Genomic DNA, 17,773 nt, shown 5'->3' with positions numbered 1-17,773 from the left:
ATGCTAAAATGCAATGCATTTTTGCAAAAAACAAATGCATTAAAAACAAAAGATTACAGACAATACTGACTCTTTATCAAATTTATCAAAAGAATGTTACAATGTGCCCACCACAACAATGTACAAGTATGCTGTCGAGTTTACACAAACAATACAAAGTTTTATTTTCTTATTTGCAAGGGTTAGTTTGTAGAAAAAACTTTGAGATATGTTTATAAAAAATACAAATTGTATTTATTTTTACATTCATCAATCCCATGTTTTAGCTTTTATATTACAGTATATACAATGTATTCTACCTGAATACAGCACCACAAAAGTTTTGAATAATTTTGCCAGCCTTACTAGAGGTACAGCTATAAACACAGAGGTCCGTTTTCATAGTGCAAAAGCAAGCATTCAGAATATCTAAAGAAAATAATGCTGACTGCAAAGCTCATATAGCTAATGTTTGTTAATAAAATCAAATCCTAAAATTTGTCATCAAATAAAAAGATCTGTCCCAGAAACATGATAACATTTTTGCACTTTAAAAACAAAACATTTAAATTTATTAATTTTCTCTAAAATGTAACGGCAACAGCACATTAAACTACATGAAGTTGCTATAAAAGAGTGAACTGATCAACAATTCACTTGAACACATTTCCTGATGATGACGTCTCATTTTGTGCAAAGGAAGTGTATGCTCTGTCATCTTGGTCTACAACGGCTCTACATATGCAAACTGAACATTATAAGTGACCTGGTGTCCATTATCCCAAGCATACAACAGCCCCTCTTTGGGGTTGTAATCGATCTGAGTGATGTAAGTGTAGTTGTTGCTAAAAGGCAAGCGAGGGATCACCTGAGTATTGGTGTGAGTATCAAAGGCATAGGACAAATTGGTGTCGTGTTGATTGTAGCTCTCCGTTGCGTACAAAACGCCACATACGATGAAGCAGTTGCCGTATCGATTGCGTCTAAGCCCGGTCCTCCAGGTAGTTTCTCTCTTCATGCTCAGATCATCGGTGTTCAGCCGGCTCAGGACGATTACCTCCTGGAGGAAGCCCTCGTCATCCAGCGCTGGGTAGATCACCCAAAGTCCGCTCTCATCTATGGCTAGATCCATGTCTGAGTTTCCTCTCCATCTCCATGAAGACACATCATCGTTGTCGAAGACCGCGTCGTGCAGCATGGTCCAGGCGGCTACGTAACGCAACCGCAGGTCATACTTGATAATGTCTCGAGAGAATGCACGGTTGTAGTAGAAAGCGCCCTTGTAGACAACGTGTCCAGTGCCAATCCAGTTATAAGGCAGCTTGTAGGAATTAGTGAATCGACCTTAAAAAAAGGAAAGCAAATGCTTATTTACAAGCTTCTTAAAATTAAAGTACAGTGAAAATAAATCAGTACCTTGTTTAAAGACATCCATATTGCGAAACTCAAGTAGGTTGTTGCCATAATAATAGTTTGTGACATAGATCTTGTCGTCTTGAGCCAGTGGATCTTTCATCCAAGCTCCTTCACTTCGACCGTATGTATTATGTGTGACAGGCTCTGAGATTGTGGCCAGGGTGTCCTTACACATTTCTGTAAATAAAAGCAAAATAGTTCACATGACAGAAAGGTACATCCGGGAACCAAAAATGGTTATGCGATCGCTGTAAAGTACCCTTAAAAGCTGAAGTATGGTCCTCTTTTTAAGCATACGCGAGGGTCCGTGTACAGTGCGCATGATGCAATTTTCGTCATCATGCACACCGGATTTTTGAAACTATGCATACAATGTCGCACAACATGCACATACAGGAGAATCTAGTATGTAGCCTAGGAGATGCATTGCATTTTGTCCTAATGTGTATGCATCGATCGTCTGTGTACATGTACGTGTCAAATAAACTATACTTTGCACGGCTGTGCATACAACCATGCGTTCGCGTACACATAAAAACAAACTATACTCCAGGCTTAAGGCCGAAGTATAGTCCATGTTTTCATGTATGCAAAGGGTCCGCGTACAGTGCGCGTGAAGCACTTTTCATTATCAGAACAGTGCACGCGTATTGTACGTGCACTGTCGGATTTCTGCGCACATTGTACACGTAGGTTGTGCATGCGCCTACAGGAGAATGTAATATGGCCCTGTCCCAAATGGCGCGCTTCATGTAGACTTTTTGGTCTTGTGGCCTTAAATTGCTTGTGCTTGCTCAGTCTACGAGTCGATATGGTGTCCCATCTGTCATTTTTACAGCCCGAAGTATGCTTATCAGCACCCCCTCTGCACTTCACGCACTTTACCAACCCAGAAGTCCTTGCGAAAGAGCAATCAGACGAATCAGATGGGAGGAGTTCAAACTGTTTGGCAACTTTTTCCAACGTGACGCTCGAGTCTGTCCCAAAATGCGACTCCACGAGGTGAGCCCTCGTGGACTCGCGTCAACGGTCCCTAAGGTCTGCACTATATAAGGGGCCCGGTCTCAAATGGCACACTCCGGGCTTATGGACTTCCTCAGAGTCCACACTTTGATGACATCATGTAGTGCAGACCTTAGGGACCCTTGACGTGAGTCTAAGAGGGTGCACAGTCGTATTTTGGGACAGACTCGAGTGTCACACCGGAAATGGTAAGAGAAGTTGCCCATCACTGTGAACTCCTCCCTTCCATCGTCTAATTGGTCTGATTGCACTTTCGCAAGGACTTCTGGGTTGGTAAAGTGCGAAAAGCCTGCTGCAGTGCGGGTTTTTGCCGAAGATCGCATCAAGGGTGCAGTGATGATCACACTTTGGAGCGTGAAAATGATAGATGGGACACCCTACTAACTCGTAGACTAAGCGAGCAAGTGCAATTTAGGGCCATGAGACCAAAAGTGGAGGAGCTCACACTAACGGGCAACTTCTCTTACTATTTCCATCTTCAAGGGTCAAGGGTTCTTAAGGTCTGGACTACAAGATTTCATCAAAGTGTGGACTCGGAGGAAGTCCACAAGTCCGGAGTGTGCCATTTGGGACAGGGCCTTTGTAGCCCAGAAGAAGCATTGCATTTTGTTGCAATACACATGCGTCGAGCGTCTGCGTACACATACAATTCAAATAAACTATATTTTGTGGACTTGACTGTGCATACGTTTGCGTACACGTAAAAGCACTATACTCTGGTCTTTACAGTACACTGTCAGAAAAAATGGTCCCTAGCTGTCACTTTGGCAGTACCCTTTCAAAAAGTACACTTTTGTACTTAAAGAGGTAAATATTGGTACATAAATGGTACACATTATGACCTTTTTAAAAGGTACTGCCCCAGGAACATCTTGGGACCACTTTTTTGACAGTGAATCTTAATCTTTAATAGTATAGGACCACATAAGAAACAATAAACCTGGATCCCATCTACCTGACTTCATTGCAGGTTTCTCCTTAAAGTTCTCTTCCACCACAGTTTTCACAACACTTGTTTCTTCCAACTTCTCCTCCACAACGTCTTCTTCATTTGCAGGTTTGTCCTTAAAGTTCTCTTCCACCACAGTTTTCACAACACTTGTTTCTACCAACTTCTCCTCCACAACTTCTTCTTCATCCCAGGTTATGCTATACTTGCGTTGACCAGGTTTCCTTGTGCTCGTTGTAGTTGTAGAAGTTGTAGTGGTCATCAAAGGTGCCACTGAGGTAGCTGTATGTGTAGGACTCGTCGTGGGTATGTTTGTGCTCGGGTCAGTCTTGCTTTCAGTCATTTGTGAAGTACCCATGGTGGTGGCTCTTGTGCTTGTGTCGGCAGTTGATCTTAATATCTTGACCGTAAATGTGTTAAGATGAGATTCTGTTGTTGTGGCAGGTGGCTTATGAGGAGCTGGTGATGCCGTTATCCTTCCAAGTGTGACCATTTCTGGAGTTACACTCTCCATTGACATCAAAGGTTTGCTAGTTTGGGAGGCATCTTCTTGTGGTTTGGTATCAGAAGGTACTGAAGTTTCCTTTTCGGTAGTCTGTTTAGTAATATTCTCTGTAGTTGTTGGCACTGTAGTTGTCACACTGGCAACAGATGTAGTGAGTGACCCTTCTGTTGTTACATGGCTCAAATTGGACAACTTAACTGAAATGTTTTGAGCTTGTGGAGTTGAAGGCTCTGTATTGCTTGCTTCCTCGTTTTTTTTAATGATGGTTTGGCGCTTGGGTTTGCTAACCTTTAAATTATTCATCGCAGCGGGCGTTGATGTGGTACCGTGATCTTCTTTAATGTTCTCTGTGGTGGAAGCAGTGGTTTGAGCCTGAATAGATATTGGGTAAGTAGGTGTCTTAAGTGGCAGGGCGGAGTCTGACAGTCCAGATGGAGATTGAAGGCCATTTCCTGCAACCGCTTTTATTGGTTCGGTCTTGGGTTTAGTTGGGACAGACCATGCCCTGATGACAGGTTTAAAGTGATGAGCTCTGTGACGGAGGAGATGCTCATGGGCAAAGAGATCAATTGAGCTGTCACCACTGTAACTCTCATCTACTGCAATGAGGAACATAACAACATCTCAGATAGGTCACTATAATCTTATTCAAAACTGTAAGATGCAGAAACCTTATACTTACAGTTCTCATCTATGTCTGCATCATCCACTGGGTTAGATTTATAGTATGTGATTCCCCTTACAATTATTTTGGGTTGCTTCTCCCTCCCATGACGCTCTTGTTCTTGCAAGGCTGCAATGGTCTTTTTGATGTCTGATCCAGTCTTCTTTAAAAGATCTCCCACAAACTTTTCCTCGTACTTATTCTGCAAGTAAACAAGTAGAGAAGAATCTTATTCTAGATCTTTAATAGACCAGTTTATTTGGCCTTTTTAATAACGTCTTCGCAGGCGATTCATTCGGCTCGTCCAAGAACATTATGTAAGAGTGATCGCAGGATAAATAAGAAAGTGTTTCAAACCAATTAGCTGAAATATGAGATCACTTTGAACTTGGACACCGAGATCTTTCCAAAGAGAAGTAAATAAATAGAAGTCAACTGCAGGTGGGTCATTTCAGTCCATTGCTTAACGTAATTTTCGGATTCTTTCATTATTATGTATTGGACATGCCTATTACATAATGTAATGATTTGATTGTTTTAAAGCAATGGAGAATCCTCCACCTCCAGGTGCTGAAACACAGCTGCTTCATCCTTTTTCTTCTGCACTTCTGGAGGCAAAGTTGTCGGTGAGGATGTGGGAAGCTGTGGATTTGGAGAGGTGCCGTTTGCGTTTGACTTCGCCTTAGTCGGACTGTTGGAGACCATCTGTCAGGTGTTAAGCATAAGAGGACATCAAATAAATAACAATGAATTTATGAGTCTTTAAACACTGGTAAAGAGAATGAATAGAGGGTAATAAACCTTAACATCCACATAAGGGTCTTTTAGTCAAGAAAGGTAATAAAGAAATTGGTCTTGTGAGAATTTATACTTCAAATGTGATCAGGTGAAGTTAAACACTGACAAATTGAACACTTTGACTTACTCTTTCAATACTGTCAACTCGTTCAAGGAGTTTGCTGGTGACTGAATGCAATTTCAGAAGGTCCATGCCATAGAAGGAACCTTCTAGCAATTCCAGTACAGTGGACAGCTGTAAAAACCAAATAAAATCCATTATGGAAAGTGTTGGCTTTATTTTAGGAAATATTTTTTTTCATATCCTGAACTTTTTAAACATTTCAAAGTTTCAGATGCACCTTGATATTATCTTTTCCAGCCTGTTGCAGCTTCTTCAACCTGAAGTCACCTTCACATGGGTTTAAAGCTGATGGAGGGGCGATGCATGCGCATTTACAGTGGGGTCCTGATGTGATGGTCTCCACCGTGTAGTAATCCTGAGGCGTCGCGTGGCCCTCCCGGATCCGCGCGCACGCGCTCGCGCTCAGTGGTCTGACAACACATTTACAGCCACAGTCAGATCCTTCCGAAAGCGCTTTCACTTTGTCATAATCACCCAGCAGCTACAAAGAGAAGAGGACGGATGCATTTCCACATGCATTTTAAATTTATATAAATATATATATTTTTTGATGGTTAATTGAGAAATTTACATACGCTGTATATAGCAGAGCTATCAACTAAATCACACTGCTGAAAAATCAATAGAAACCATCAGAGAAATTTAAATGGATTTAATGGGAAGTGTATGGGTTTTAATGGAAACTAAAATGGTCTCTGTGCGTCTGTTAATGTGCTGGGTTCCAATGTTATCTGGATGATGGGAACCATAGACCATACCGGAAAAAGGAATTTTGTAATGGTTTTATTGGTAAACAGCTAATAATTAATAATGGTAAGGGGAAGGTTAGAATTTATATTGATTTATTCAGCAGGGTAGTCACGTGTTATACTAATTTAAATTAACAACAAATATAATTAATAAATTTTACCTCATTTCATCTATTGACTATGTTAACGGTTAATTACAGTTTAATTAACTTATTAATAATGGAATGCCATTTCTAAAGTTGGTAAAGTGTAACTTACCTGACTTAAAATATTTTTATGATTATCTATTTCCACTTGTAGAGTGTCGTTTTGTTGCTCCTTCCTCTCCAGGAGTTGCTGGCGTGATTTTGGTGCGGCTGAAGTGAGGGTTAATGCCATAAACCATAAAACACACCAAATTCCCATATCAGTCATCATCATGCACGATGTTTCATATAATCCCTCCAAACATACGACACTGTTAGACTGTGCGTAAAAAATCCTCTTCAGAAACTATGAACTATCAAACATCTCCATTTGCATTGCCTTCCAGGTAAATGAATTGTAACAGGATGAGGTTATGCGAAAATCAAGAAGTAGGTAAAGTCCAGATGAGGTTAGGTGCCTGGTCCTCACTGTTAAGCTCATCTGGGAGAAACACAAGAGACTTTACGTTGGAACTGAAGAGAGGGGGCTGGATGGAGAGACTCAAAGAGGAAAACGTTGGACATTGCACACTGGTCCAGAATCACTGATGCACACACAAATGTTTGGCGAGTTCCCATTAGATACATTTTTAAATATTACAATATGTTTATTGGTAAATATAATTACATATATTCCAATATTATTATATTATATATAATAATAAACATTTTAAGAATAAAAAGGGTTTGAATAAAGGTTGGACTTGTATATTTGTATAATATAATACTTTTCATATTTTCTACAATATAGTGTTAAGATTTTTCAACAAATTTTTCATCCCAAAACTTTTGCTAGTTCAGAAACACTCATCGTAAAACAAATGATTATTGTGTAACAGCGCCATCTGTAGGTTGATTAAGCTGTACGCGTCTAAATGGGACATAGGTGAACTTTAATGACTAACCACCAGTGGTCAGTGCTGCTCAAGCTAACAGTTGCACGAGTGCAAAAAGACAATCCACCTAAGTTTTACCAACGCTTAATTTTTCAAGATTTAAATTTCCATTAAAAGTGATTTTAAAAATGACCCCTTAAAGCTATACAATTCTGTATATATCTAACGGAGCATATAAGACATTATTTTGTTGGTTCATTCCGATGCTTTCTGCTTTACTGTACCTTTACATGATTATATTCTCAATGTTATGCTTCTTGAAAAAAATTAAACCATTAACATTGAAGCATTACTGCTGCTTCACCGTAATTTATGTGCGCTGGCCCTTTAAAACGCGTCATCGTGTGTTTTCACTACTACACCACCACCATAGCGCACAACGAACGAAACATTACAAGACAAACACAAAGCAAGCCGTCGCAGATAGACTCTCAGAGCAGATAGATTATATAGTCATTAACAAGGATGACTATTTTTGTACTATTTGTAAAGACTGTAACGATGTAGTTTACGGACATATGAAGCCTTAATGATCAACGTTAGCTAGCTTAGCTTTCTATTAAAAAAATAAAGGGAGATTCCACTGGTGGCTAACGGCTATCACCTGTAACATCACAGATTCATCAAAGATGCGTACATAAAAGTATTGCTTCTTCATCTCGTTTGAACAAACCGACTGTCATGATGATGAAGAAAAAGAAATTTAAGTTCAGAGTGGATTTTGAGTTGGACGAGCTGTCGTCGGTTCCGTTCGTGAACGGAGTTCTGTTCTGCAAAGTCCGTCTGCTCGACGGTGGCTTCTCGGAGGAGTCGTCACGGGAAGATGCTGGGATGAAGGTGGATCATTGGGTTTTAAAAGCGTCCTGTGGAACCTTGCAGGGTTCTTAATAATAACTGAGTGCTTTGCATGATGAATAATTACAGCATACTTAAAATATTAGTGTTATAGTATATGGTTTGAGACCTCTGGGCTGTTTAAGTTTTATAATGTTTTATGTGGGAAATCCAGCTAAGACCAGCATAAGCTGGTGAGCTGGTCTCCCAGCTTGGTTGTAGCTGGTGTAGCAAGCTGGTCTAGGTGTGTTTTGGTCACTTTTTAAGACCAGCTGACCCACCAGCTTTGCCAGGCTGAGAGGACCAGCTAATGCCACCTAAAACCAGCTACCAGCTTGTGCTGGTCTTTGCTGAATTTTTCAGTAGGGATTTCAGTCAATGTTTTAGGCAACAGACATTTGTTTGGGTAGTTCTGATCGCAAGTTCAACGGAGACACTTACTGTTGATGTTATTAGTGTTAGATGTAATTAAACGTCCTTTACGAAAACTAACCATTACTACAGTAACAATAGTTTAACTGTCGTGTTTGTAGTGAAACCATGATAACCACAAATTGTACTATAGTCACTACAATAACCATAGTTAAATAAAATCATGATACTTGTAATCATGAAATACTGTAGTATACTTTAGTATTTGAATCTTACTATAGTAAATACTAAAGCATACCACAGCATTTGCTAGTTGATCAAATTACTTTAATTAATACTATTGCTACAGAATACTGTAGTATACTTTAAAAAAAAAGTAATTACAGTAATGTACTGAAAAATCCAGCTAAGATCAGCATTAGCTGGTAGCTGGTTTTAGCTGGTTCTCTCAGCCTGGCAAAGTTGGTCAAGCTGGTGGGTCAACTGGTCTTCCAGCCTGACCAGCTAAGTCCAGCTAGACCAGCTTAAAAAGTGACCAAAACACAGCTAGACCAGCTTGCTACACCAGCAATACCAACTAAAACCAAGCTGGGAGGCCAGCTAAAACCAGCTCACCAGCTTATGCTGGTCTTAGCCAGATTTTTCAGTAGGGCAGTACAATACTATTTTTACTATAGTAAAAACTAAGGATATTTCAGCATTTTTTTTATTTGGGTGGTAATACAGTCTGTGATCAGAAACCATGGTTACTATATACCTGTCCTGTAGTATAATATACCATAGTAAAGGGATTTAGAATTGGATTTAGAATCCCTTTACTATGGTATCTAAAGCTTAAGGAGCCACTCACTAATTCAAACTGAAAGTAACTGACCATTGTTTGGAATATGTAAGGAATAATTGACGATGAGCAGTTGAATTATTCGAAAATAATGTGGCACGAGTGAAGTGGAGTGTGCGTTATATTCAATTATACCACAGGTCTGTTGAATGCTGTATTCTGATTGGTTGAGAAATGTTCCATGGGTATGCATTATATTTCGATAACCGCACACCTAACTTTTCAAATGTCTTAAAAATAGGCACAAGAGCAATGTTTGTGGTAACCGTGGTATAAGTGGAATAATTGACTCCGGTCCTTTGAATTATTTGAAAATAATGCACACCTGCTTCGTACCGCATAACGACCTTGGGTGTGCATTATTTTCTTTTAATTCAATGGCCCGTCGTCAATTATTCCTTACATAATTCAAAGTACCGAAGTCAATTATTCCGCTTATACCACTGTTACCACAGACATTGCCAAGGCATTACTCTGGTGATTATTTTAATTTGACAAGTTAGGTGTGCGTTTATCAAAAAATAATGCATACCCATGGAACATTTCTCAACCAATCAGAATAAGGCATTCAATTGCCCCGTGTTGTAAAACATCTTTTGTATGCAAGGGCAGCTTTAACCTTCAAAGCATCTTTTTATTATTATGACATACAAGGCCTACATGATTATTTTTTTATTTTACTCCAGAGGAAATAGATCTGGTGCACTGGAAAGTAATGAATCAGATGTGTCTCATTGACTAGTCTCCTCCTAACCAGCAACTGTGGTTTGAGAAAGAATAAGAAATATATTAATATGTTATTACCAGAGTTCCTTTGAACTCTAACAGACACATCCTGGTTATTATTAATAACGTCACTGCATTCAAGTTAGTTTTTAAATGTATATCTGTATTTTTTGGACCCTTAGGGGTGTAGCTTTGATGAAACCTGTAGTGTTAACTTCTTCCACCCTGAAGCTATTTTGGGGATTTTCGCCTGGATTTGGCCTACCCAATTTCAAAAGCTTCCCATACCCACATGCAGAGGTTTACATACAAATGTTTGGTATCATTTTACAGGAAACCCTTTGAAATTACATAAAACACTGTTGAACGTGCTAAACATGGTTGTATGTGATGTCAGTCCTCTAATAAACACAAAAATAAATAGGCGCTTTTTGATGTTTTTTTTCTAAAGTTTTTATTTAAAAGTGTATAACTCTGGCCCTGAGTGCCTCAGCTCCCTGCAGACAGTTTTGTTTGATTCCAGCAATTGCCAGCTCACAGAGGAAAAAAGATTTTTTTCTCTATCATAATCTATGCAAAAGTTATTTTACTCCAACTGATGGGAGGAATAATACCCTTTTTGTATACAATTTCTGCCTAAAAACATTTGAAGTGCTCCCATAACCACATACAGTGGAATAAATGCAATTTCTTTATATCATTTTAAAGAAAACCCTTTGAAGTTACATAAAAAGCTGCTGTTTGTGACAAATAGTGTTATTTATGTTGTTTTTCATATGATGAAACACCAAATTTTCTTTTTTTATGTTGTAAATACTGCCTTTGATAGTGTATAACTCTGGTTCTGTGTGCTCTAGCAGACTGCAAACAGTTCTGGTTGTTACCAGCAGCAGACAGTAAACACCCAAAAAAAGAATGATCTCTTTAGCATGTCGCATTCAAAAGTTATTTTCATTTTACTGAAGTGTCCGAAAATACATTTTTCATATAAATATTAATTTCTTGTTTAGCACATATAATAAATAGCAAGGGATTATTCATGCACACAACCTAAGAAAATGCTGTGAATGGACTCATTTTTTAGAGTAGGACCTAAGAGAAAAAATGGTGTATCATTTGTGGCTATATGTGCTATCTGAGGCAGTCCACACTCAATTTTCCCATATGTTTACAAAAGACGATTTTTTTACATCATTATTCATTCAACTATTGTTGGATATGTGTTAATAATAGAACAAAAATAACGCTGTAGCCTTATTCCTGAGAATGAGAGCTTTCATTTGATATAAGACTTGCCCATGTTTGTCATACTTGAAAAATATGAAATATGTGAATATTAAATCATATACAAAATTATGGGGGGGGTGATAGTGTAAATTAAGTGTAAATAACTTTCTTACAGTAAAAGATTTCTCAAAGTGATGCATATCTGGAGAAAGTAGAGAGTCTAAGCTTTCAAACAGTATATCATATGTGTTACTGGGGTCCATGATGGACCATTAAAGATTAAAAGAATATTTTATTTGAGTCAAAATACGAAATTTTGTCCCCGGGACTGGGTCCTCAGGGTTTAAGAGGTTAATATGTTAAAGCTGACATAACTCAAGACGTTTTTGCCAATCTAATGTTAATCTTGCTTATATATAGAGTAGTATTTCATCATTCATATGTCCAAAGAGTCTTTCGTTTAGTCAGATTTATAAAAGAAAAAACAGCCTTTCCGATTTTTGGCGTAAAAGGTCGAACATTTGAAGGCGCGCGGTAGGCGGGAGCTGAAGAGTTACGGGTACGCGCAGTTTCGGATACAAGTTTTGGATTTACAGCCGACATAGATGGAAACCAAACTTTAAAAAAACCTTTTTTTAAAATAACCAGCCTTATATTATAAATATGATCCAGAATCGGATACTTAGTCAGTAATGGACAAACAGAAACAATAGCAGCAACGATTACAGCAGGACGTCTCTAACAGGTAATTAATTCTTGCTTGTTTATCCGCTATTTTAATAAAAAAGCCAGATAATCCAGTTTTAACTGCATTTGCCCGTTTTAAAAGGTGTAAATGCAGTACAAAGTGATGTTGTCGGTGTTGTTTACATTACATGCACGTATGCGCGATTGCAAACAAAACACGTGAAATTTTGAATTACTTACACCTGTGGTTGTGACTCCTAAACGGGGTCTTTTAAAGTTTTGACCGCTCCAATAGTTGTAAAAATGTGGAAAATCCGGCATCAAACTGAACCTTGTTTGTAAAGCAGTCCTCTCCGAAATGCAGCCAGGGAACAAACACCCATTTGCAATTACGTTGCTGTCCGGTAAAGACGAACTTGCAACCACTGTTGTCTTACGACAGGGAAAGCTAAATAAGGTTTTCTTCTCCTTACATCCAAAAACACACTTCTCTTGTCGAACTATCTTGCTAAAACAAAGTTGTGGCGTGCTGTGCAATGATACCGGTGACTTCTACTCGACGGAGCAATGCTAATGCGCGTTCTCGCTCTCACTTGACGTGCAGGGCAGGCGTGCTTTTCTGGGGGTAAAGGCCCATAAAAGGAATATGGGGTCAATCAGTCGTAACGGATACCCCCATTTGAAAAAAACTTTCCGAAACTTGTAGGAAAAAGGAGGCGTGAGTTTGGCTCAGAAATACTCTGTTACAAGCCTCAACTGCTTTTTTGACACTTTGCTTATGTTAAGCATGAGGACTACAACTCTTAAATTGTGTTAATAAGTCAGAATGCATGAAATAGCATTACATCTCCCCTTTAAACACCAACACAGTCAGTACTGCGACATGGTGAAGAATTTCATAATACTGAAATATGTCAGATGGGAAAAGCTACTGGTAAAATAGATTTATTTATTATTGCATTAGCAGCGCAAAGGTTATAGGTTTGATCCCAGAAATCACAAATTCTGATCAAATGTACAGCTTGAATGCTCTGTAAGTTTCTTATCTGCCAAATGCATAAATGTAAATGTACATATATCCTATCCATAACTGCACCATGGTAATCGCATAATTTTTTGATTTATTTTAAACCAGTTGATCTTGTGCTGAGTCACCTAAGGCTTTACATTACCGTATGGGTGTATGTGATTAATGTCTCCATTTAGTAAGCTGTTACAGACCTATTATTCCCAGGTAGCACCCTTTCATCAGGGATAGAGGTGCATCAATTATAACACAGAAGGGTTTAAATCAAGATAACTAAAAAAAGAGAACTGTGCACTGCATTCAGTATCAGATTATTAGTGTAGTGTCACAGAGACAAGTGTGACAGTGTGAGATAAATCATGCACGACTTTGCTGGACCCTCCCGTATTATGTCATTTATGTTTCCATCTGTTGACTTCAACATTAAGTGTTTCACACAGAAACTAAAGCAAATTACATTTTTAAAAGCTCAGTTGCCCCAAACAATGTCAAAACCAATGCACTTGTCTACAAAATCAATCTCCCAGCCTCTCAGTACACACATCACAAGCTCTACCCAGGCTTCCCACAGTTAAATATTAATGTGTCATTCGGTGAAAGCAGGGCTGGGAAACTTTCACAACAAATTTCCCTCAAAGTGACTCTCCAGCAATGCATCAGCAAGTAGTTTATTCATCCAAACAGCGAGAGAGAGAAAGAGTCCATATACAAGCCCGATATCTGCTCAAAAGATCTAGTTTGCAGTAGATTCATACATCATTTCCTCTCTATTTAATTATGCAATTCGCAGTTTGTCTCCCGAGTCCAGGCTTGAGTTTGCCTCCATCCGCCTATCCTTTTGAAGAACTGTTGTTTCAGTGGAGACATCCTTAGGGAGAACCCAAAGAAGGAGCACACTTAACCAAAACGTTCCTGCTGGTTTGCCATGGCAACGGCATATATTTCAAATACAGGAATCAGACCAGTCTAGTTTTATGGCACGTTTCTCTCACTATATGAATGTGGTTTTGATAGTAATAATTAATATTTAATGTAAAATGGTCGTTTTATGAGCAGGCCTGTTGTAAATCAACAGAACCCTATCAATGAATGGTTCATTATTCCCTTGTGAGCATTGATGCTAATGACTCCAGCACATGCATGCTAGGCTAATGGGTTCTGATGGACCAATGAAGAAGCAGGACTGTTGTTTGGTTTGCATTAGTAATGCATGCCATTAGCACCTAACATTACAGATATCGTTATGTCCTTTGTGTAATCATTAGTGCTTTGCGAGGAAGGTTATAATGAGTCGATGTGATGCTGAATTGTTTCGGGAAGTTTAGTGTGCAGCCATTGAGGTGTGTTATATGGAGACCGAGGCTAAATGTTATTCACTTTCTGATGAATAGAAAGAAAAATTAGAATTTGATCCGCAGTGGAGTTAGTATTTCAAAACTGAAGACCTCCTGTATTGATCGGAAGGCTGCGCTGTTCGTCTTGCACGGGTTGTATGTCTGATTTATAAATGTGCAGCCGGTCGTTTATAGTCTCTCTCTGTGCCAGTAATTTGACTATAAATGTAATATAATTTAATTTGACTATTAAAGGCAGGGTCCATGATCTCTGGATGCCAATGTTGACATTTGAAATCACCTAAACCAGGGGTGGGGAACCCTGGTCCTGGAGGGCCACTATCCTGCAGAGTTTAGTTTCAACCCTTATTAAACACACCTGAAAAATCAAATTAAAGTCTTCAGAATTACTTAGAAATTAAATTCATGTGTGTTTGATTAGGGTTGGAACTAAACTCTGCGGAATAGTGGCCCTCCAGGACCCAGGGTTCCCCACTCCAGACCTAAACAAACACGCCCCTACCCCAATAGAATCTGGACCTTCTTTTGATAGACCCGCCCCATACATAAGCAACACAGGCAGTGATGTCGGTTAGTAGACATGCCCCTTACTGCTGAATGGCTACAAGTGTGTTTTGGTGGTAGGGCTGGGCGGTATGAGCAAAAATTCATATCCCAGTATTTTTTTTAGGAATGCCGGTATCCGATATATATCCGGTATTTTTTACAAAAAGGATAAAAATGTTACTTGAAAGTCAAAGCCTTTATAATCTTTGTGGCTGAAGTTGTTGTACCATAAAGTTGTAAACACTCCCTAATAAACGATCTATTCCACTTCAAATCAAAACAAAAATTATATACCATGCAGTACCATATAAAAAAATCATCTTTGTTAGGACCTTATCTTACACGAAATGACTGTATGCTCATGTCCTTGATGGGTGGTAAATGTTTGTCATACCAAAGTTGTTTAGCTGGGTTTAGTTAACTTTATATACAAACCAGTGAAGTTCTTAATCATTTCTTTTTTTTTTACTTTGTTTTGTGCACATGGGCATTATCATGTAATATGATCTTTAATCTATAATATAATTATAATTATAGAAAAGTGTCCTGTTCATACTATTGAAATTATTATCCATAAAATTAGAAACTCGTAATTCTCATTAATATACTGAACTGTCTGTAGCATTAAGATTTATGTTCACAGAATTTACTAAAGTAGTCAGTCCTCTTCATTAGAAGGGGGTGTCACATTCCTTTTACAGTGTATTCCAGTCACAAAAATGGACAAAACTTAAAAACATATGATCCAAAATAATTAAGTTTATAGAACAGATGTGGTTCTGGAATCTGATTGGCTATGTGCAAACTGAAACTATAACGCGCACACATTCAGCACATTTAAAGTGTCTGTGTTTCATTCACACACATCCTCCCTTATTATTTCTTAATAATAATCTCATTAATTCACACTAATAGCTTCACTGACCAGCACAATCATTTGTTACTAATTCAAAAGTGGCGTTTTAAAATTAAATAACGGAGACTTGTATGTGGGCTTATACTGGGCTTTGAATCTGAGGAAAAAGTTCACCACAAAATATAACTCCTTCGGAGTTTCTGTTTTATCTACGTACTTGTCCCGTCGAACTAAAATATAAACGCAGTATCACTCACCTGATATTCCTATTATAGTGATGAGAAATAACTGCAATACCGTATTAGATAAATAGGTGTTATGATGGAGTGTCAGACATGTTGTTGGGATGAAAGCACACATATGCAGCGGTAACTTTATTCCAATGATCTCTCTGTAAAAGCAGGTTGAGGAGACATTTTATTTTAGTCTTGAACTCAGTTATTACAATCCTCCGAGTGCATGCAGCCGCAGTTTTTGAATGTCCACATTCACGAGGCGCATCCAAGCGTCACAGAGTTTCTGCGTGCTTCTCCATGTCGCGTATTTGCTGTGACGGGCGGGCTCGCGCAGAGCGCGTGTATGCGCCCTTGAGTTCTATTAAACCATATCGATATGAACGGTATGGGCTAATTCCGCATCGCGTCGGGAACCCATATCGATATATCCCCTAAATCCGATATACCGCCCAGCCCTATTTGGTGGTAGTCGGCCCGAGTAGTTGTAAGGGACCACTATCTGTCAAAATTTGATTGATTTATGACCCCTTTGACAGGGGGCGGGACTATCAATCAAAATCTGTACAATCTGTCCAGTTTCTGGACTGTCGTATATCACGGGCTTTAGACAGCGAGTATCCTGTGCGTGTTTTACGATGTGTCAATCAGCTCGTTGTTATTCCTGTGTGTGTGTGTTTTATGTCAAGCCTATGCTGTCATGTTTATTGCTGTCAAAAATAAAGTTTATAGTTTTAGACTGCGTAGTTTCACAAGCGGACCTGTGCTGTCAGCGGTCTCTCTTTTCCCATCCGTACTCACCAGCCCTCAGCCCCCCACTGCGTATCTCACAGAGGGGTCCGGTGTTCAGCGGACCTGTGTGGTGATTTAGACGAAAATCTGTATATTTTAAACTAAATAAAAATTTAGCCGCTTCATGAGATCCGTGAGTCTTTTCACGACACCTGCTCACTATGTTCAGGCGTATTAAAGCTCGATCACCGGTGGTGATAGAGAACGAGCCGAGTGCGCGTTCATATCTGTCGTTTTAAAATAAACGTAATAAATGTAATTCTGTCCGCTGTTGCAAAATAAAGATTTATTTTAGATTTAGGGGTTTCTTGAACCAAGTCTCTGATTAAAACATGTGAATGAGCGCACCGACGGTGACAGAGAACTTACGCTGATGCGCACTTATATCTGACCTTAATAAACTTTTAAATGTTTTAAGACGTTTTCATCCCATCTTCAGGGTTTGTTTTTATTAATGTCTACTTAAAACCATGTGTGAATATTATTATACAACGAACGATCACCGGTGGTGATAGAGAACGAGCCGAGTGCGCGTTCATATCTGTCGTTTTAAAATAAACGTAATAAATGTAATTCTGTCCGCTGTTGCAAAATAAAGATTTATTTTAGATTTAGGGGTTTCTTGAACCAAGTCTCTGATTAAAACATGTGAATGAGCGCACCGACGGTGACAGAGAACTTACGCTGATGCGCACTTATATCTGACCTTAATAAACTCCTAAATGTTTTAAGACGCTTTCATCCCATCCTCAGGGCCTGTTTCCATCAATGTCTACTCAAAACCATGTGTGAATACCACTATACAACGAATCTTATCATGTATGCTCCGACAAAACAAAGCATCACCCTAGATTCTAGGTGGTGCGGACACATATTTATGGCAAATACTGTTGAACATAAACGTTCGCTTTGTCAAAAGTTTCTTTAAAGTCAATAAGTAATCAAACATTTTAGATGTATCTGGTTAAACCCAAATCTGATACTTTCTA

General features: G+C 38.8%; 2 protein-coding genes across 3 annotated transcripts in view; one reads left to right on the top strand and one right to left on the bottom strand.

Moving 5' to 3' along the window:
• Positions 1–566: 566 nt before the first annotated feature.
• olfml2ba (olfactomedin-like 2Ba) lies at positions 567–6,881 on the bottom strand. Its single transcript, XM_055186332.2, has 8 exons — positions 6,466–6,881; positions 5,676–5,939; positions 5,462–5,569; positions 5,098–5,241; positions 4,555–4,738; positions 3,374–4,471; positions 1,396–1,572; positions 567–1,323 (listed from the first exon to the last, which is right to left on the bottom strand). Exons 1-8 carry the CDS (start codon positions 6,625–6,627, stop codon positions 704–706), a joined length of 2,757 nt encoding a protein of 918 aa, XP_055042307.2. The 5' UTR covers positions 6,628–6,881; the 3' UTR covers positions 567–703.
• Positions 6,882–7,634: 753 nt separating this feature from the next.
• The window catches only part of fam102bb (family with sequence similarity 102 member Bb), a 44,713-nt gene continuing 34,574 nt past the window's right edge, over positions 7,635–17,773 (top strand). For both annotated transcript variants that reach the window (XM_073856164.1, XM_073856163.1), the window contains exon 1: positions 7,635–8,110. In XM_073856164.1, coding sequence (XP_073712265.1) covers positions 7,970–8,110 — 141 coding nt within the window. In that variant the 5' untranslated portion in view covers positions 7,635–7,969. The remainder of the gene's footprint in view (positions 8,111–17,773) is intronic.

Source organism: Misgurnus anguillicaudatus, chromosome 18, assembly GCF_027580225.2.
Source record: "Misgurnus anguillicaudatus chromosome 18, ASM2758022v2, whole genome shotgun sequence".
NCBI classification, from domain to species: Eukaryota; Metazoa; Chordata; class Actinopteri; order Cypriniformes; family Cobitidae; genus Misgurnus; species Misgurnus anguillicaudatus.
The sequence above is the reverse complement of the archived record's forward strand: the minus strand, read 5'-3'. Positions and strand labels throughout refer to the sequence as shown.

What these genes read in the sequence shown, in the direction of transcription:
- olfml2ba (XM_055186332.2), bottom strand. Translation starts at nt 6,627, where the DNA reads ATGATGATGACTGATATGGGAATTTGGTGTGTTTTATGGTTTATGGCA. An exon ending in CTGTGTTTCAGCACCTGGAG is followed by an intron (nt 4,739 to 5,097) that starts GTGGAGGATTCT and finishes GTTTACTTGCAG; the next exon opens with AATAAGTACGAGGAAAAGTT. An exon ending in GAAACCTGCAATGAAGTCAG is followed by an intron (nt 1,573 to 3,373) that starts GTAGATGGGATC and finishes TTTTATTTACAG; the next exon opens with AAATGTGTAAGGACACCCTG.